At 47.4% G+C, this 17,870-nt stretch overlaps 1 protein-coding gene across 1 annotated transcript in view; it reads right to left on the bottom strand.

Annotated features, from left to right (window-relative positions):
• Nucleotides 1-7,183: 7,183 nt before the first annotated feature.
• METTL3 (methyltransferase 3, N6-adenosine-methyltransferase complex catalytic subunit) overlaps nucleotides 7,184-17,870 on the bottom strand; it is a 23,435-nt gene continuing 12,748 nt past the window's right edge. The window contains exons 6-11 of the mRNA XM_060682657.2: nucleotides 17,543-17,730; nucleotides 13,994-14,032; nucleotides 13,767-13,875; nucleotides 13,498-13,563; nucleotides 10,324-10,436; nucleotides 7,184-7,445 (exon numbers count right to left, since the gene is read on the bottom strand). Coding sequence (XP_060538640.2) covers nucleotides 7,334-7,445; nucleotides 10,324-10,436; nucleotides 13,498-13,563; nucleotides 13,767-13,875; nucleotides 13,994-14,032; nucleotides 17,543-17,730 — 627 coding nt within the window. The 3' untranslated portion in view covers nucleotides 7,184-7,333. The remainder of the gene's footprint in view (nucleotides 7,446-10,323; nucleotides 10,437-13,497; nucleotides 13,564-13,766; nucleotides 13,876-13,993; nucleotides 14,033-17,542; nucleotides 17,731-17,870) is intronic.

The raw sequence follows: 17,870 nt of genomic DNA, 5'->3' as shown, positions 1-17,870 counted from the left end.
TGTCGGCTGAAATCTGCCATGTACTTTCTGGGGAGGGTTAGGAAAATAAAACAAACAAACAAAAAAAGCAGGATGGATTCAGTGAGCAGAATTTCCTCTGCTAGAGATGGCGAAGGATGTTTCCACGGCGGGTGGTGGGAGGTGTGTGTGTTTGTGTGACCGTGGCAAAGACGGACTTGGTTGTGCGGTTGTGAGTTGAGCCTGTCCTGTTGGTTCAGCCTGCATATTCGGGTGCGAATATCTGGATCGGTAAAGCTCCCGTTCACCTTATTTGAGGGAGCAGCTTCGTCCGTGCACCATGCCTAGCTAAACTCCAACCACCTTATTAACACTACGGGTAGTCCTCGACTTACGACCACAACCGAGCCCTGAATTTCTGTCGCTAAGCGAGATATTGGTTCAGTGAGTTTCGTCCCATGCTACGACTTTTCTTGCCACGGTTGATAAATGAATCACTGCACTGGATAAGTGAGTGACCCGGTGGTGAAGTGAACCTGGCTTTCCCCTGTTGACTTTGCTTGTCTGAAGGTCGCAAAAACCAACGTGACCTTGGGACGCAGCAACGGTCCTTAAGGTTTGTTTTTTTCTTATCGGGGCAACCTGGTTTACCCAAATTCGGGGCAGAGCATACTGCTTCCGCTTTCGCCTTTCAGCCCCAATCCAGGAGCCTTCGCAGGCAGTCGCTTTCGCGACAAGCTATTTTGTGTTAAATTTATATTTACTGAGAAAGAAAGGAAGGAAGATAGGAAAGAAAGAAGAGAGAGAAAGAAAAAGAGAAAAAGAAGAAAGGAAGAGACTAGTATAGATCTATTTCAAGCTATTTAGCTCTCATCAGCTAGCCCAGAGGTCGGCAACCTTAAACAAGAACCACAAAGGTCCTAACCAGAAGCCCCCCTGTTCAATTTTGGAGTCGACCGGAAGTTCGGTTGCCCCACCAAAGAGTATCCTCCTAACGCAACATCCTTTTTCCTTTGCGGACTGGAAGTCCAGTTCCCCCACCATAATAGAGTCTCCTCCTAGCCCGGTGTCCTTTTTCCTCTGCCGACCGGAAGTCCAGTTTCCCCACCATAGTCTCCTCCTAGCATAGCATCCTTCCTCTACCTGTCCTAACCGAAAGCCCTATCAATTGTGGAGCTGACTGGCGACAGGGAGCCGCAACAGAGGGATGAAAGCCCTATGTGGCTCCAGAGCCGCAGGTTGCCGACCCCTGAGCTAGCCATACTCTTCTGCGGAAGCAGCATGCTCTGCCCTCTATTTGTGTAGACCAGGTTGCCCCGATGCAAAAAACAATCTCTCCCCTGGTACAGCCAACAAAGCTAGGAGAGCCTGTGGCTTAGAGATTTCATACATCTACCTAAAATATGCAAGCAGACCAGGTTCGAATTCCAGAAGGGTATGGCTAGCTCTGGGGTCTGCAACCTTAAAACACTCGAAGAGCCATTTGAACCCGTTTCCCACAGAAAAAAAAAACACCGGGAGCCACAAAACCTGGGTGGGCGTGGCCAACTCCACATTACTCACTCCCACTCAGTTGTATGACCCCCCCTAGCCACGCCTACCCAGGTGATCATTAGAGCAGAGGACTGGTGGTTAAAAAACACCGGGAACCACAAAACCCTTTTCTCTCCTCTATGTCTCTCTCCCCCCCTTCCCCTTTCTCTGTATCTCCCTCTCCCTCTCTGTATCTTGGATTTCCAAGACCAGGGGAGGGGAGGACGAGGGGCAGGGCCAGCCAGTGATGTGACGAGGAGCCGCAGCAGAGGGCTCAAAGAGCCACATGCGGCTCTGGAGCCACGAGTTGCTCACACCCGGGCTAGCTGATGAGAGCTTAAATAGCTTGAAATAGATCTATACTAGTCTCCCTTTGTTTATTTCTTTTGTCAGTAAATATGAATATAACACCACAATTGTTAATCACGCATCGGTTGCCAAGCCTCTGAATTTTGATCGCATGATGCAAAAGTCGTAACTATGAAAAACGGTCGCAAGTGACATTTTTTTCCAGTGCCGTTGTTAACTTTGAACGGTCACTAAGAAAACAGTTTATTTATTTATTGTTTAAATTTGTATACCGCCCTTCTCCCGAAGGACTCAGGGCGTTGAACAGCCAAAATTAAAATACATACAATATAAAATTTAAAATAATTTAAAACAGAATTAAATCGAATTGGCTTCCCAAAAATTAAAACCCATTACCCTTAAAATAACCCATTAAAATTTTAAGGTCTTCAAAGCTCGACGGAAGGTCCGGAGGTCCGGGATCAGTCGTATTCCTGGGGGTAGCTCGTTCCAGAGGGCGGGTGCCCCCGTAGAGAAGGCTCTCCCCCTGGGGGTCGTCATTCGACATTGTTTGACTGACGGCACCCTGAGGAGGCCCTCTCTGTGGGAGTGAATTGGCCGGTGGGAGGTTATCGATGGCAGAAGGTGGTCTCGTAAATAACCGGGCCCTAAGCCATGGAGCGCTTTAAAGGTGAGAACCAATACCTTGAAGCGCACCCGGAAGACCACAGGAAGCCAGTGCAGCTCGCACAGGCAAGGTGTCACATGGGAGCGCCATGTTGCCCCCATAATTACCCGCGCGGCTGCATTCTGGACCAGCTGGAGCTTCCGAGTGCTCCTCAAGGGGAACCCCATGTAGAGAGCATTGCAGTAGTCCAGGCGAGAGGTGACGAGGGCGTGAGTGACCGTGCATAGGGAGTCCCGATCCAGAAAGGGACGCAACTGGCGTATCAGTTGAAGGTTGAGGACTAGCTGTATACACGGCTAGAAGATGGTAGTAATTTACGGTAATTGGGGTTTGGTAAAAAATCCATAGTAGTAGCTTGGGGCTCATACAAACCCAGCCAGTTGGTTCCCTCCCAACTCTAGAGCTGCAACAGGAGAGTTTTAATCCCTCGTCCAAGAAGCTTTTTAAATGAGAAGTGAAACATTTTCAAGAAAAAAAATTAAGTCTTTTGGGAGAAAAGAAAAAAACACCTTTGGACAGGGGTGGGCTTCAAAAATTTTAGCAAGGAGTTCTCTGCCCTGTTGCTGGGTGGCCGTGGCCATGGTGGGCGTGGCCATGTCAGCCTCCTTCACCACGGCAGGTGGGGACGCGTTTTTGCCCTCCCCGGGCTCCAGAGGCTTTCCTCGAGCTTCCAGGAGGGCGAAAACAGGCTCCAGAGGCCCTACCGGTTCTTTGGCCGTGGCTTGGTGGGCATGGCAGGGGAAGGATACTGAAAAATCTCCATTCCCACCCACCCTAGGGGAAAGATACTGCAAAATCTCCATTCCCACCTCACGGGGGCCAGCCAGAGGCGGTATTTGCCGGTTCTCCGAACTACTCAAAATTTCCACTACCGGTTCTCCCGAACCTGTTAGAACCTGCTGAATTTCACCCCTGCTCTGAGGGATCTACACATCACCGTGGGCAACTCGCCGCGAGACTAGAGTTGCACCGATAATCACTGAAATGGTTGAATAGAACCATTAAAGAAAGGAGGCCAAAGGAGGGACAGAATGAAATGTGAAATGACAAAAAAATTAAATTGTTTTGTATTATTTTAAATAATTGAGTTGTTGAATTGTCCCACAGCAAGTTGTCGTCCCGGGGCGAGTTGGCCATTGTGAGTTGTCCTGCAGGGAGTTGCCTTGTTCTGTTCTCAGAGCGCCATTGAGGCACTTGGGGGCTTATCTGTGCCCTTAAGGTCACATTGTCTCCGATTGTAAATGGGGGAGCAGAACCTTCTTGGAAATGAGTCTATGGAGATTCTCAGATTCTTTTTCCCCAGAGGCAACTGGACTTTTCTGGATTTTTTTTTTCTCTGAAGACATTTCGGTTCTCATCCAAGAAGCTTCTTCAGCTCTACCTGGATGGTGGGGAACGGAAGGATTTATACTCCTTGCAGACAGCTGGTCATTTGCATCCTTTTAGCCATACACTTGGGAATACACGTCTTTCAAATTGGTGTGGGAGTATGAATGGATTTCTAGGAAAAAAAAATTGAGCTATTTATTAGGGGAGAGACAATAAAGAACATTTCATATGAAACTACAGGAACTATCGGCACCGCTCAGGTGACCCTGAGGACACAGATAAACCTCCAGGTGGCCTCAACGGCTCTCTAAAAGGATGCAAATGACCAGCTCTCCGCAAGGAATATAAATCCTTCCGTTCCCCACCATCCAGTCAGAGCTGAAGAAGCTCCTTGGATGAGAAGCGAAATATCTTCAAAGAAAAACCAGAAAGTCCAGTCGCCACTTAAAAAAAAAAAACACCTTTGGGACTTCTTGGAAGGGTTGCAAGGAGAAGAGATAGAGTGGTGTCTTATCTCCCCCATGCCGCTGAGGGAGGGCTGCTCAATGTTAACATACCATATTTTTCGGACTATTAAGACCCTCCGGACTATAAGACCTAGCTTATAGGGAGGAAAACAAGGGGAAAAAAACTGCCTCTGCCTCCCAGCAATTTGCCTCCTTTCAGCAAACAGCCTGGTCAGTGTTCTGTCCCCATCCCACACACGCACCCCCACAGACGGCCCGGAGTTAATAAGCCACACGACAAAATCTTTGAAGATAAAGCTGGCAGCAACCCAGTGGCTAGCTGCCAATTCAGACTTTACTCACACAAAACAAAGATTAGACTGCAAGCATTCCGATAAAGCAGGCAAAGTTTCCACAATACAAGGATTAGTCCAAATGCAGTCCGACAAGGCAGGCAGAAGTCCAGTAACGCAGAGATCATGGATTATTTCTAGTTTTTGCTCGTCACAAACTGAACCGGCCACCACACCCACATTTATACCCTGTGGGGTGGGGTCCAGTGACTCAGCTAATCTCTGGCACGCCTTCCCCTCTGCTGCGCACGCTTCTCCCTGTGCCTCTGCAGAGGGTCCAGCCAGCACTTATCTCCTTCGTCGCTGTCCACCTGTGGCTGCGGGGACATGCTTGGCTCTGAGCCTATCTTTTGGCCTTCGGTGTCCTCCAGAGGCATTGCCAGAGAGGAGGGTCCTGGAGAGGGAGGCCTTGCCAACTCCTCTCCCTCACTCTTAAGAGTCTGCATCTGTCGATAGCCCAGGCTCAGGCAACGGAGCCACAACAGTCAGCACAGCCTGATTTAGCATTTAGCAGCTGATTGGCGGTTGGATCTGCCTCTCGGAATATCGCCGATCAGCTGCTCGTGCTAAATCAGGCTGTGTTGAAGCTGACCAGGCTGTTTGCTGTAAGGAAGCAAAATGCTGGGAGGCAGAGGCCAAAGGGTAGGGGCCGGCAGGTGGGCGTGGCTTAGGCAACATTAGCTGTATAAGACGCACAGATATTTCCACCCACTTTTGGGGGGTGGGAAATGCATTTTATACACCAAAAAAAATGGTAAATGGCCTCTTTGACCCCCTCTTCCAAACCAATGGTCCTCTATATCTGGAATGTAGACTCTGCCATCTTCAAAAGAGTGACCTTGGTCTTTCAACTGCCGGTGAGGCCTGCTGATAAATTCCCTTGTTGTGAGCTAGGCTTCCTGAGTCATTAAAACACAAGAGTGGTCCCAAAAACCTCTTTTATTGCAACACCTGTGAATTACGTTCATTCACAGCTGAGTCCCAATTAGTTGCAAAAAGTCCTTTGGGAGAAGTCCTTTAGGATAAGCACCAACCTTTTATCTCCCTTGACATTCTGCCAAAGATCTACTTGGCAAAGCCACACGGATTCCAGAATCAGAGATGCCAACTGGGAACAGAATTAACAATGTTACTTTCCTGCAAAGGACCCACGTGCCTTTGCTCCTCTTTTAAGCTTTATGGGAGGGGCCAACCATCTCCTGGCCTTACTCCTGAGTCGTCCTTTTTGCTTTAGCTGCTCTTGCCTTCTGGCAGCTCTGCGCATGCGCACACTAGGAACAGGCTCCTCCTGTTCCTCTGTCTCTCTGCTGTCTGACTCTGGAGGCTCCGGAGTCTGTGCATCACTCCCAGACGGCCCTGGCCCCATCTCTGTCTCCGATGCAGAGCCCTCGTCCAGGCCTTCCAGAAACTCCATGTTCCACCCCAGCCTCCTCACTGTCCGACTCCACTGCCAGCTCCACAGGCTGCTGGCAGACCATAACACTTCTCTTCCCTTCAGCAAGTTCAGATCTGAAGAGGGGACGGTCGCCCCAAATCTCACAATCCCGAGATCAAGGGTGAAACCTTTTCCTTTTGTCTCCATTGACCCTCAACATCAACCGGCGATACAGATAGTCCTCGACTTAACGGCCGCAATTGAGCCCAGTGTGTGTGTATGTGTGCTGCTAAGTGAGAAATTTGCCAAGCGAGTTCTGTTCCATTTTATGATCTTTCTTGCCACGCTTGTTAAGTGAACCGTTGCACTGGTTTAAGTTTGAATCTGGCTTTCCCCTTGATGTTGCCTGTCAGAAAGTCGCAAAAGATGGTCACAGGACCCAAGAACACTGCAACCATCGCAAATATGAACCAGTGGTCGAGCATCTAAATGTACATCATGTGACACACTGGGCCGCCCTGGAAACAGCAAAGGATGAGCCCGCAGTGCCACTGCCAGCAAAAATGGAGCTCAGGGGGCCCGCGTGCGTCCCCCAAGCTCCATTTTCGCTGGCAGAGGGCTGCAGGAGGCCATCGCGGGTAAAAACTGATGTTGAGCTGGCCACACCCACCCTAGCCACGCCCATCCCCAGCCCCCCCCCCCATGCAGCCCTCAATGGAATCGAGTTTGACACCCCTGATTTACAGAATCAGCATATCGCCCCCAACAATCTAGGCCCTCATTTTACCCACTTTGGAAGGATGGAAGGCCGAGTCAACCTTGAGCCGGTCAGGATCAAACTCCTGGCAATGAGCAGAGTTAGCAATAGCGCTTAGACTTATATGCCGCTCAGTGCTTTACAGCCCTCTCTAAACGGTTTACAGAATCAGCCTATTGCCTCCAACAATCTGGGTCCTCATTTTACCGACCTCGGAAGGATGGAAGGCTGAGTCAACCTTGAGCCCGGTGAGATTCGAACTGCCAAAGTGCAGGCACCTGGCAGTCAGCAGAAGGAGCCTGCAATACTGCACTCTAACCACTGAGCCACGGTGGCTCACAGGGTGCAAATATAGGTTGCATTTGGTTTCCTGGCAGCAAAGTGGGCTCACTCAAACGGTTGCAGGAAAGTATTTCTTCCGCAAGTCTCCTGCTAATCCCCGATGGCCATTCAAGCTCTAGAAAAACACCAATTTTATTAAAAGATTAGAATATACACATCCTTCTTTGCATTGCCTCCATTTTCACTCCCGAGCCAACGATGGGAGTCCACGGCAGTTGTCCTCTTCTCCTTGGTCCATTATGGCAGCTTCTCTTTCATGCGGCCTCACATGTTCTTAGGCTTGGAGATAATTCCGTCCGGGTACCGTTGCTTGAACTGAGCTACCACGTCGGGATCCAGCAAATGGATCCCATCCAGTTGGTTGCCAAGGGTGATCCTGGAGGACAAAGAGAAGAGCAAAAATGAAAAAGGCAGAAGATCGATCCCCCACCTGGGATGGTTCCTGCAGAACAAGCCACGATTTGGTGGGTACCAACCAGGGGTGAAATGCAACTGGTTCGCACCGGTTCGGGCGAACCGGTTGTAATAAAAGCTACCGGTTCATTTGAACCGGTATTTCCGACGATCAGCTGTGCTGCGCAATTTAGATTCGAATCTAAATCGCGTGGCAGACCTGTTCCCCCCCCACCCCGCTGTTCTACTTCTTAAGCCTCCTTTTTCCAAACACAGCATTTTGTGTTGTGTATTGTGCATGCATGTGCAGCGTGCGTTTGGCACGCACCACGCATGCATGGGCAGCAAACCGGTGGCAAATCGTGGAGGATTTCACCACTGGTACCAACCAAGGGTGGGTTGGCATTGAGGAAGAGCTCTCCACCCAGGTAATCCTCAAGGACCACTCATGTCGCTGTTCAAAGTTACAACACGCTGAAAAAAAGTGACGACTGGTCCTCGCACTTACAACCGATGTACCGTTCCCGCAGACGCATGATGAAAGTTTGGGCACTTGGCAACTGGCGTGCATTTAGGATGGTTGCAGCATCCCAGGATCATGTTAATTGCCACTTGCAACCTTCTCAGCTGTCTTCCGATAAGCAAAAGTCGGTGGTGGTGGTGGGGTGGAGTCTGATTCACTTAACAGCTGCGTGCTTCATTCAACCACATGCCTCACCATAGTGATTTGCTTAACACCATGGTAAAACGGTTGTAAAATCAGACCGTCTTGCTTAGCAACAGAAGTTCTGATTCCAATTATGTCGTAAGTCGGGGACTGCCTCTAATAGCATCTGGCTGGCCAAGGAAGAAATTCCGTACTTAAAAATGGAGGAATGAGAGCATTTCTAGCAGTCTCGGGGAAACACCCAATAATGAGGCATATCGGAAATTGTAGTTTCATATCTAGAGTGCCAGTTATTTTTTTTCCTTCCTTTTTAGAAGGTCTTTTTCTCCGATTCTGCATTGTCACTAGTCTCATAACCTTAAAATAATTATACCTTGGCCCAGTGGTGAAATTTAAAAATTTCCCCTACAGGTTCTGTGGGTGTGGCTTGGTGGTCATGTGACCGGGTGGGCGTGGCTTGGTGGTCATGTGACAGGGTAAGCGTGGCTTGGTGGTCATGTGACCGGGTAGGTGCAGCTGAACAACTGACTCACACAAAATGTATAAGCAGCTGGATTTCTTCGAGACCGCCTTCTACCGCATAGCTCCCAGCGACCGGTAAGATCCCACAGAGTTGATCTCCTCCGGGTCCCGTCAGCTAAACAATGCCGGCTGGCGGGCCCGCAGGGGAGGGCCTTCTCTGTGGCTGCCCCAGCTCTCTGGAACCAGTTGCTTCCTGAGGTCCGGACTACCCTCACCCTATTTTCCTTCCGGAAAGCGGTGAAGACCTGGCTTTTCCGGCAGGCCTGGGGCCGTTGATCTCGCTGTTCAATTTTGCGAGATCCGGCCATGGATGGTGTGCATGTGTTTTTAATGTTTTTAAAATGCTTTTATAATGTTTTTTTTTAAAAAAATTATGTTCACTGTTTGTATTATTTCTGATGTAAGCCGCCCAAAGTCCCTAGGCACTTGGGCGGCATAGAAATATGATTAATTAAATTAAATTAAATTTCACACAAAATGGCCTCTGCAATTCACAGAGAGCTCAAAAACAAACTATCACACTTTACACAAAAAGAACACAAAAGCTGCACAACTGACTCACACACAACGCAAAAGCAGCTGGACTTCACACAAAATGGCCCCTGCAACAAGCAGGAACCTCACAGACACAGCTGATCTGTAGTAAAAAATTGCTAAAAAAAAGTTTTTAAAAAGTTCCAACAATCACACGGCACAGCTGATTGCCGTCAGAACTTTTTTTTTTACTTTTTAAAGATTTTTTTTACCACCGGTTCGGGCGAACTGTAGCAATTATTACTACCGGTTCTGGGGAACTGGCCCAAACCGGTAGCATTTCACCCCTGCCTTGGCCATAAATGGCAGTAAATGAGCCTACAACCAACAAACTAGGAAGTGGAGGTGATTGGCAGACTCCCAACAACCTTCATTTAAATTCTGGAAGTCAGTTGGGCGAATGGTATTCTAATTTTTCAGATTTTTTTTTTAAAAAAAACCCAGATTTTTTAAAATTTCGGCCTGGAAACTAAAATTTGCTTCTTATTCTGCAAGATTTCAAATTAGGTTTGGTTCAACAACATGAGGGGAGAAATCAAATTCTGGAACCCAGTTGAGCAAATGTAGTTTTTCAGATTTTTTTTTTTTTTAAAAAATAGGACTTTCTAAATTTTGGGCTAGAAACTATGGTTTGCTTCCTATTCTGCTAGATTTCAAATTGGGTTTGGTTCAACAAGAGCCTTGGTAGTACAGTGGTCTAAGGCACCCTGTTATTAAGCTGGTTATTAAGACCAGATGCCTGCAATTACTGCAGGGTTCGAATCTCGCCAAGGCTCAAGGTTGACTCAGCCTTCCATCCTTTCTAAGGTAGGTAAATTGAGGACCCAGTTTGTGGGGGCAATAAGCTGACTTTGTATAAATATACAAAAGAATGAAGGCTATTGCTTAGCGCATTGTAAGCCGCCCTGAGTCTCCAGAGAAGGGCGGCATATAAATCCAATTTTTTAAAAAAAAAGTGTGAGGGGAGAAATCAAATTCTGGAACCCAGTTGGGCGAATGCTGTTGTAGTTTTTCAGAGATTAACGAACAAACAAACACGTCTTTCTAAATTTCGGCCCGGAAACTATAGCTTTGCTTTCTACTCTGTCAGATTTCAAGCTAGGTTTGCTTCAATAACGTGAGGGGAAAAACCATTCACCAGTTGGGTTGTACGTTGTGAGGTCGTCCGAACAGCTCAATCTTGCGGGTGCCTGGAGAAAGCCGCTCGATCATGCCGTAAATCTCATCTGGCTTGTGACTGGTGGAGCGAACCTGCAGAATAACAGAGAGTATATTTTAAAGACTTCCTATGGGAGCAACCCACAAGGAAAGGAAAGGAGAAGGAAAGGAAAGGAAAGGAAAGGAAAGGAAAGGGAAGGGAAGGGAAGGGAAGGGAAGGGAAGGGAAGGGAAGGGAAGGAAAGGAAAGGAAAGGAAAGGAAAGGAAAGGAAAGGAAAGGAAAGGAAAGGAAAGGAAAGGAAAGGAGAAGGAAGGGAAGGGAAGGGAAGGGAAGGGAAGGGAAGGGAAGGGAAGGGAAGGGAAGGGAAGGAAAGGAAAGGAAAGGAAAGGAAAGGAAAGGAAAGGAAAGGAAAGGAAAGGAAAGGAAAGGAAAGGAAAGGAAAGGAAAGGAAAGGAAAGGAAAGGAAGCGGAGGGGAGGGGAGGGGAGGGGAGAGGAGGGGGGAGAGGAATAGAATAAGAATTAGAATTAGAATTAGAATAAGAATGAAAGAATTAGAATAAGAATAAGAAATAGAGTAGAGTTGAGAATAGACAACATAGAATAGAATAAGAATAGAATAAGAATAAGAATAAGAATTAGAATAAGAAATAGAATAAAATAGTAAAGAAGAGCAGAGTAGAGTAGAGAATAGACAACAGAGAATAGAATAGAATAAGAATTAGAATTATAAGAATTAGAATAAGAAATAGAATAGAATAGGGTAAAATAGAGTAGAGAAGAGTAGAGAATAGAACAGAGAATAGAACAGAATAGAATAAGAATAGAATAAGAACAGAATAAGAATAAGAATAAGAATTAAAAAATTAGGATAAGAATTATAAGAATTAGAATAAGAATTAGGAGAATTAGAATTAGAATTAGAATTAAAATTAAAATAAGAATAGAACAGAAATAGGAATAGAATGGAATGGAATGGAATGGAATAGAATAGAATAGAATAGAATAGAATAGAATAGAATAGAATAGAATAGAATAGAATAGAATAGAATAGAATAGAATAGAATAGAATAGAATAGAATAGAATAGAATAGAAAATTCTTCATTGGCCAAGTGTGATTGGACACATGAATTTGTCTCTGGTGCATAAGATCTCAGTGTACATAAAGATATAAGTGATAAATCATGATCATAGTCATCATAATACATTCATCGCGAATCATAAAATACAACACTTTGTGATAGTCATAGGATACTAAATAAGCAATCAACATAAATCATACTAGGAAACTAAATAAAATAATATAAATCGTAAAGATACAAGCCACAAAATTATAGCCATAAGTAGAAAAAAGGAGACAAGTAATGGGAAGGATGAGAAGAATAATACTATAGAGTCTTGGTAACTAGTTTGACAGTGTTGTGGGAATTAGTGGGAAAGAGGGTACGGAAAGAAAGCAGTGTGCGTCGGCAGCCAAAAAAACCAATTGGCCACTCCCTTAGCCTATTTAAATTCGCACACAGATAGCAAATGTTGCTGGAAACAACGTTTGGTCCTACGCAGAGCATTTTGAGAGTGAGTTTTTTGTTACAACTTGGTTTCTGGGCTGATTGCCAACCCTTGTCGGACTTTGTTTAATCTCTGTAATTCATAGCAGGCTGATAAGGACATCTGTGGTTAAAGCCTGCATTTTGAAAGGGGTCTGTTTGTATTAAACGGAGTTTTTGGAGCTGTGTGTGTGCTACACTTCTTGGGACCCGTAGCTGGGGCAGAACAGGGGCTGCCATAAAGAAGAGAGGTCAACTTATTTTCCAAAGCACCTGAGGGCAGGACAAGAAACAATGGTTGGAAACTAATCAAGGAGAGAAGCAACCTGGCATTAAAGAAAAACTTCCTAGCAGTGAGGATAGTTAAGCTTACCTTCAGAAGTTGTGGGTACTTCATCACTGGAGGCTTTTAAGACAAGACTGCACAGCCACCTGCCTGAAATGGTCTATAGCCATGATGGCGAACCGATGGCACGCGTGCCACAAGTGGCACAGGGAGCCAGATCTGTGGGCACGCGAGCGTTGCCCTAGCTCAGCTCCAGCGTGCGTGCGCATGCCAACCAGCTGATTTTTGGGCCTTCCGGGCCCACCGGAAATTGGGAAACAGGTCGTTTCCGGGCTCCGGAGGGCCTCCGGAAGGGTAGGGGAGGCTGTTTTTGCCCTTCCCAGGCTCCAAGAAAGACTCTGGAGCCTGGGGAGGGCTAGAAACGGGCCTATCGGGCCCACCGGCAACCTTTATGCCGTTGCGTGCCAAAAACGGGGGGAGCATGCGCATGCACAGGGAGCGGGGCGCAGGGGGCATTGAATAATGGGTGTGGGCAGGCACCCGTGCGATCCTCCTGCACTCCCCCGCTTTTGGCACATGACGGCAAAAAGGTTAGCCATCCCTGGTCTATAGGATCTCCTTCTTGAACAGGGGATTGGACTCTTCCACCTCTATTCAGATTGTGTTGTGGTCTGCCAGCAGCCTGCGGAGCTAACAGAAGAGTTGGACAGTGAGGAGGCTGGGGAGGAACATGGGCCAGTCCTGGAATCTGGAGAAGGCCCGAAAGAGGGCTCTGCGTCGGAGGCAGATGTGGGACCAGGGCAATCTGGGAGTGATGCGCAGAATCTGGAGCCCCCAGAATCGGACAACAGAGAGGCAGAGGAACAGGAACCTGTTCCTAGTGCACGCATGCGCAGAGCTGCCAGAAGACAAGAGCAGCTAAAGCAAAAGGGATGACTCAGGAGTAAGGCCAGGAGATGTTTGGCCCCCTCCCATAAGGCTTAAAAGAGAAACAAAGGCACTTGGGACCTTTTGCAGGAAAGCAATGTTGCTAACTCTGTTTCCAGTCGATGTCTCTTATTTGTTTCTGAATTCCGCGGGGCTTTGCCAAGTAAGGCCTTTGGCAGAGTGTCAAAGAAGATAAAGGTTGGTGATTATCCCGAAGGGCTTCTTCCGAAGGACTTGTTTTGCAACTAATTGGGACTCAGCTGGGAATGAACGTAATTCCCAGCTGTTACAGCTGTTTATTTGGGACTAATTGTGTCTTGTAATGACTCAGTAAGCCTAGGTCACAACATATTGGTTGACCTCAACCAAAGAGCGCTGGGGGTCGTCACCTCACCTCTGCCACAATGACGTCACAGTCCAGACCTCTGTTGAAGCCTTGGGGGTTTCCTTTCACGCCAACCTGTCCATCAAAAACAAACGAAGGCAGTCAGACGCGATCCAGGATCACCGCCTGGTTCACTTAACAACCGCAGCGATTTGCTGACATTCTCCTTATGTCCCATCCAGGTGATACTACTTAATGGAGGGGAGCTGGTGCATGAGACTTAATGTGCTACATTTCCCGGGCGATGGTGGGTGGGCTCCAATTGTCCCTCTATTTACCAAGCAGTGCTCCTTGCCGTGATTGAGCCAATGGCCTGTCCGTCCTGTTCGGATAATACGCTGCAGCTGGTTGGTTTTCACCCAGATGATCTCATCCACCCGCTCGTACCTGATTGGCCGGAGAGGGAGAGAGAAAACGGACCCTGATCAAAGAGGCGGAAGGTTAAGGATGGACAAGGTCCCTTTTCTACCCAAGGGGAAAACAGCAACAACAATCCCATACTCACCCCCACAGACTGAGACACTCGCGCCCCAATTCCATGGCTCTGTGGGCAAGAGGGAAATGGGTTAGTTAGGCAACATTCATCCTTCGAAAGGCACTGTTAGGAAATGGCTATTGTCTAACTAGTTGGTCAGGCAATATACAGTATAAACTATCAAAACGTGTTTGTCAAAAGGTATTATATTGCTTTAAGACTGTATTGCATCATCCTGTATCCTGATTGGCTAAGCTCTTAAAGGGAAGCCTGAATCATGGCTTGTGGAACACTACACCATTTTATCTGCTTATGTGCTATTACTCTCTACCTGTTCTCTCTGTATGATCACTGTTTGATCATTGCTACTTGTTGCTTTCTACTATTTATTGAATGTTTTAATATTGAACTTGTTCCTGTTTGAAACTCAAGAAGAACTGTTTTATTGTGTAATGACAACAACTGGTAAGAATACTTTGTACTTGGAATATCCCTGAATTGATATTTTAACTATCGCCTTATCTGTGTATGACTTGGATTGGTATTGGACTTTGATTTACTTGTTTCTAAAAAGTAAAAGACTACCACAAGTCAGTGTGTCAGTATATTAACTGTGGTTATTCACTCTCAGCTGCTTTCATGTGCATACTCAAGGGGTACTCTGCTCAATAACCCATAACATCGGTTATGAGCCAAGAATATCCTTAACAGGCACACTCACCCTTCAGTGGGAAAGAAAGTTCTGTCCATCACACCAAAGACCGGTACTCCTTAACTTAAAGCCGTTTGTTTGGTGACTGAAGTTAGATATGACCCTGGAAAAAAGGGGACTCAAACGGTTTTCACGCTTAGGACCGTTGACTTCATAGCTAGTTCTGCGGCAATTCTCTTAGCACCATTAGGGGACGTTTTTTGCCACTTTCTTCTTCTAGGATAATTTTTTTTTCAAGCCCTGGAATCCAATTTACAGATCTCTGATGGGATTCCCGGGCAGTTTAGCAGAACAATAGAACAGAATAACAAGAGTTAGAAGGGACCTTGGAGGTCTTCTAGTCCAACCCCCTGCTGAAGCAGGAAACCCTATAGCCGTGATGGTGAACCTACGGCACGATTGCCAGAGGTGGCACCCAGAGCCCTCTCTGTGGGCACATGCGCCATCGCCAGCTGCTCTTCCGGGTTCCGTCGCATGCATGCGCGCCAGACAGCTGCTCTCTTCTGGTCCTTGCGCGAAGACTAACTGGCCAGCGTGCTGGAATCCGGAAAAGAGCAGCTGTCCGGCGCGCATGCATGCGACGGAATCCGGAAGAGCAGCTGGTGGCAGCGCGCATGCCCACAGAGAGGGCTCTGCATGCCACCTCTGGCAATTGTGCCAATAGGTTCGCCATCACGGCTATAGGGTTTCCTGTTTGAGCAGGGGGTTGGACTAGAAGACCTCCAAGGTCCCTTCCAATGCTCAGAAACATTTCCTGAAGGCCTCTGACAGAGGCTGGGGGCTACGCATGCAAGCAGCAGCAAGCGGCCGTAGAAGAAGTGGGCCAGCAAGGCGAGGCAGGTTTTGGGGTCTGCGTTGCCTGGCTGCAACTGTCCAAAGGTTACCTACTGGAACCAGCAGCTCCACCCCACAACCTAGCTTGATTTTTACCTGTGCTTGCCTCACCCCATTCACCCCAGAGTGGTCGGGGTCTTAACTTACGCACGGTCGCTCACACCCTCATCACGTCCCGTCTGGACTACTGTAATGCTCTCTACATGGGGCTCCCCTTGAAGAGCACTCGGAGGCACCAACTGGTCCAGAATGCGGCCGCGTGGGTTTTTATTTATTTATTTATTTATTTATTTATTTATTTATTTATTTATTTATTTATTAATTATATTTCTATACCGCCTTTCTCCCGTAGGACTCAAGGAGGTGTACAGTCAAGAAAAATATAGACACACAAACATCATAAAATTGCTAATTAAAATTATTACTTAGTTTGGTCAATTAAATAAAACCCAGAATTAGATAACATTTAAAAAATCATTCACATGTTCATATGTTTAGCCCCGCCTGTTGGAACATCAGGGTCTTGAGGGCACGGCGGAAAGCACGGAGATCAGGGATATTTCGTATCTCAGGGGGCAGTTCAGTCCAAAGGGTTGGAGCCCCCACAGAGAAGGCCCTCCCCCTGGGAGTCGCCAGTCGACATAATTTGACTGACGGTACCCTGAGTAGTCCCTCCCTGTGAGAACGAACTGGTCGGTGGGAGGCTATTGGTGGCAAAAGACGATCTCGTAGGTTATGGGGGCGACACGGCGCATCGATGTAACACCTCTCCTGCGCGAGATGCACTGGCTCCCGGTGGTCTTCCGGGTGTGATTCAAGGTGTTGGTCACCACCTTTAAAGCGCTCCATGGCTTAGGACCTGGGTATGTACGAGATCGCCTTCTGCCACCGATAGCCTCCCACCGGCCAACACGCTCCCACAGAGAGGGACTCCTCAGGGTGCCGTCGGCCAGGCAATGTCGACTGGCGACACCCAGGGGGAGAGCCTTCTCTGTGGGGGCACCTACCCTCTGGAACGAACTGCCCCCGTACATTCGCATGATCCCCGACCTACGTACCTTTCGCCATGCCCTTAAGACTCCTTTGTTCCAACAGGCCGGGCGGGCTTAGAAAAGGAATTTTAATTGGGTGTTTGTAGTTTTTAACATAAGGGCCAATTTTATATATTTTATATATTATAAATTGTTTTAAATTTTATGGTATGTGTTTGTTTTAATATGGCTGTACACTGCCCTGAGTCCTTCGGGAGAACGGCGGTATAAAAATTTAATAAATAAATAAATACATATATACATACATACATACATACATACATACATACATAAACAAACAAACAAACAAACTATGGCTTATTTTGGAGGTAGGGTGTCAGCATTCTGATGCTGCCATAAAAAGATGAGGCTTTTCACCTACTTATTTCTCTGTAGATAATATCCCCTAGGAGATGGGATGGTGGGGGGAACATTCCTGTGGACTGAGGTCAGAAGCTGGGGAGACTGACTTGGAAGATGGCCAATGAGAAGATGAGAATTGGGGAACGGAAAGGGAAGGGTTTGGGGGTCAGAGGGTTAGTATCAGCTACGACGAAGTCGGGGCCAGATCTGTCGTACTCAATAAATGGAATATTTCAGCAAAGATTAATTGTTTGGGAGTGCAATTTATTTGAGATGACATCGAAACCTGACATAGGGCTTATATTGGGCACACATGTAAAATCAAGCTAGGACTTACTTTCGGGATAGGTCTTACTTTTGGGAAAACACGGTAGTTCATTCAACTAGATACCCCTAGTCGTTCTCTAGCTCGAGCTGTTCGTCTACCTCACTGATGTCTGACTCCGTAGGTAGCAAAGAACTACCAGATGGCTTTGGCCCCCTCTCTGCCTCCAACGCAGAGCCCTCATCAGAGCCTTCCCCAGACTCCAGGACTGGCCCATGTTTCTCCTCAACCTCCTCACTGTCCGAATCTGCTGCCAGCTCTGCTGGCCGCTGGCGGTCCACAACGAGGCCTAAATTCCCCACTGTATCACCTACCGGCCTGTGACCCACAGAAAAAGGAACCCGTCGTCTTGCAGGACAGGGATGTTGAGACGCCTCATCTCGTCGTCCGTGAGCGTCCCGTAGGGAAGTTCCATGTGAATGTCCCAGGGTGGGTCAGCCATCACCACAGCAAACTTGCCCAAGATGCTCACGTCCAGGTAGCGGATGTCGCAACAAATCCACTGCCGACCCACAAAGGAGACAACCAGGGATGTGTTAAGCAGCACAAGCAGATTCTGATGTCCTTTGGCGATTTTGGAACTATTATCCAAGCATGTCCCAACGGTGTTTTTTTCAAAAGGCAGCGGGACTTTGCTTTTTC

The sequence above is a fragment of the Pantherophis guttatus genome, chromosome 4 (assembly GCF_059756535.1).
Source record: "Pantherophis guttatus breed Tessera chromosome 4, ASM5975653v1, whole genome shotgun sequence".
NCBI classification, from domain to species: domain Eukaryota; kingdom Metazoa; phylum Chordata; class Lepidosauria; order Squamata; family Colubridae; genus Pantherophis; species Pantherophis guttatus.
Note: the sequence above shows the minus strand (reverse complement) of the source record. Positions and strands in the feature narration are given on the sequence as shown.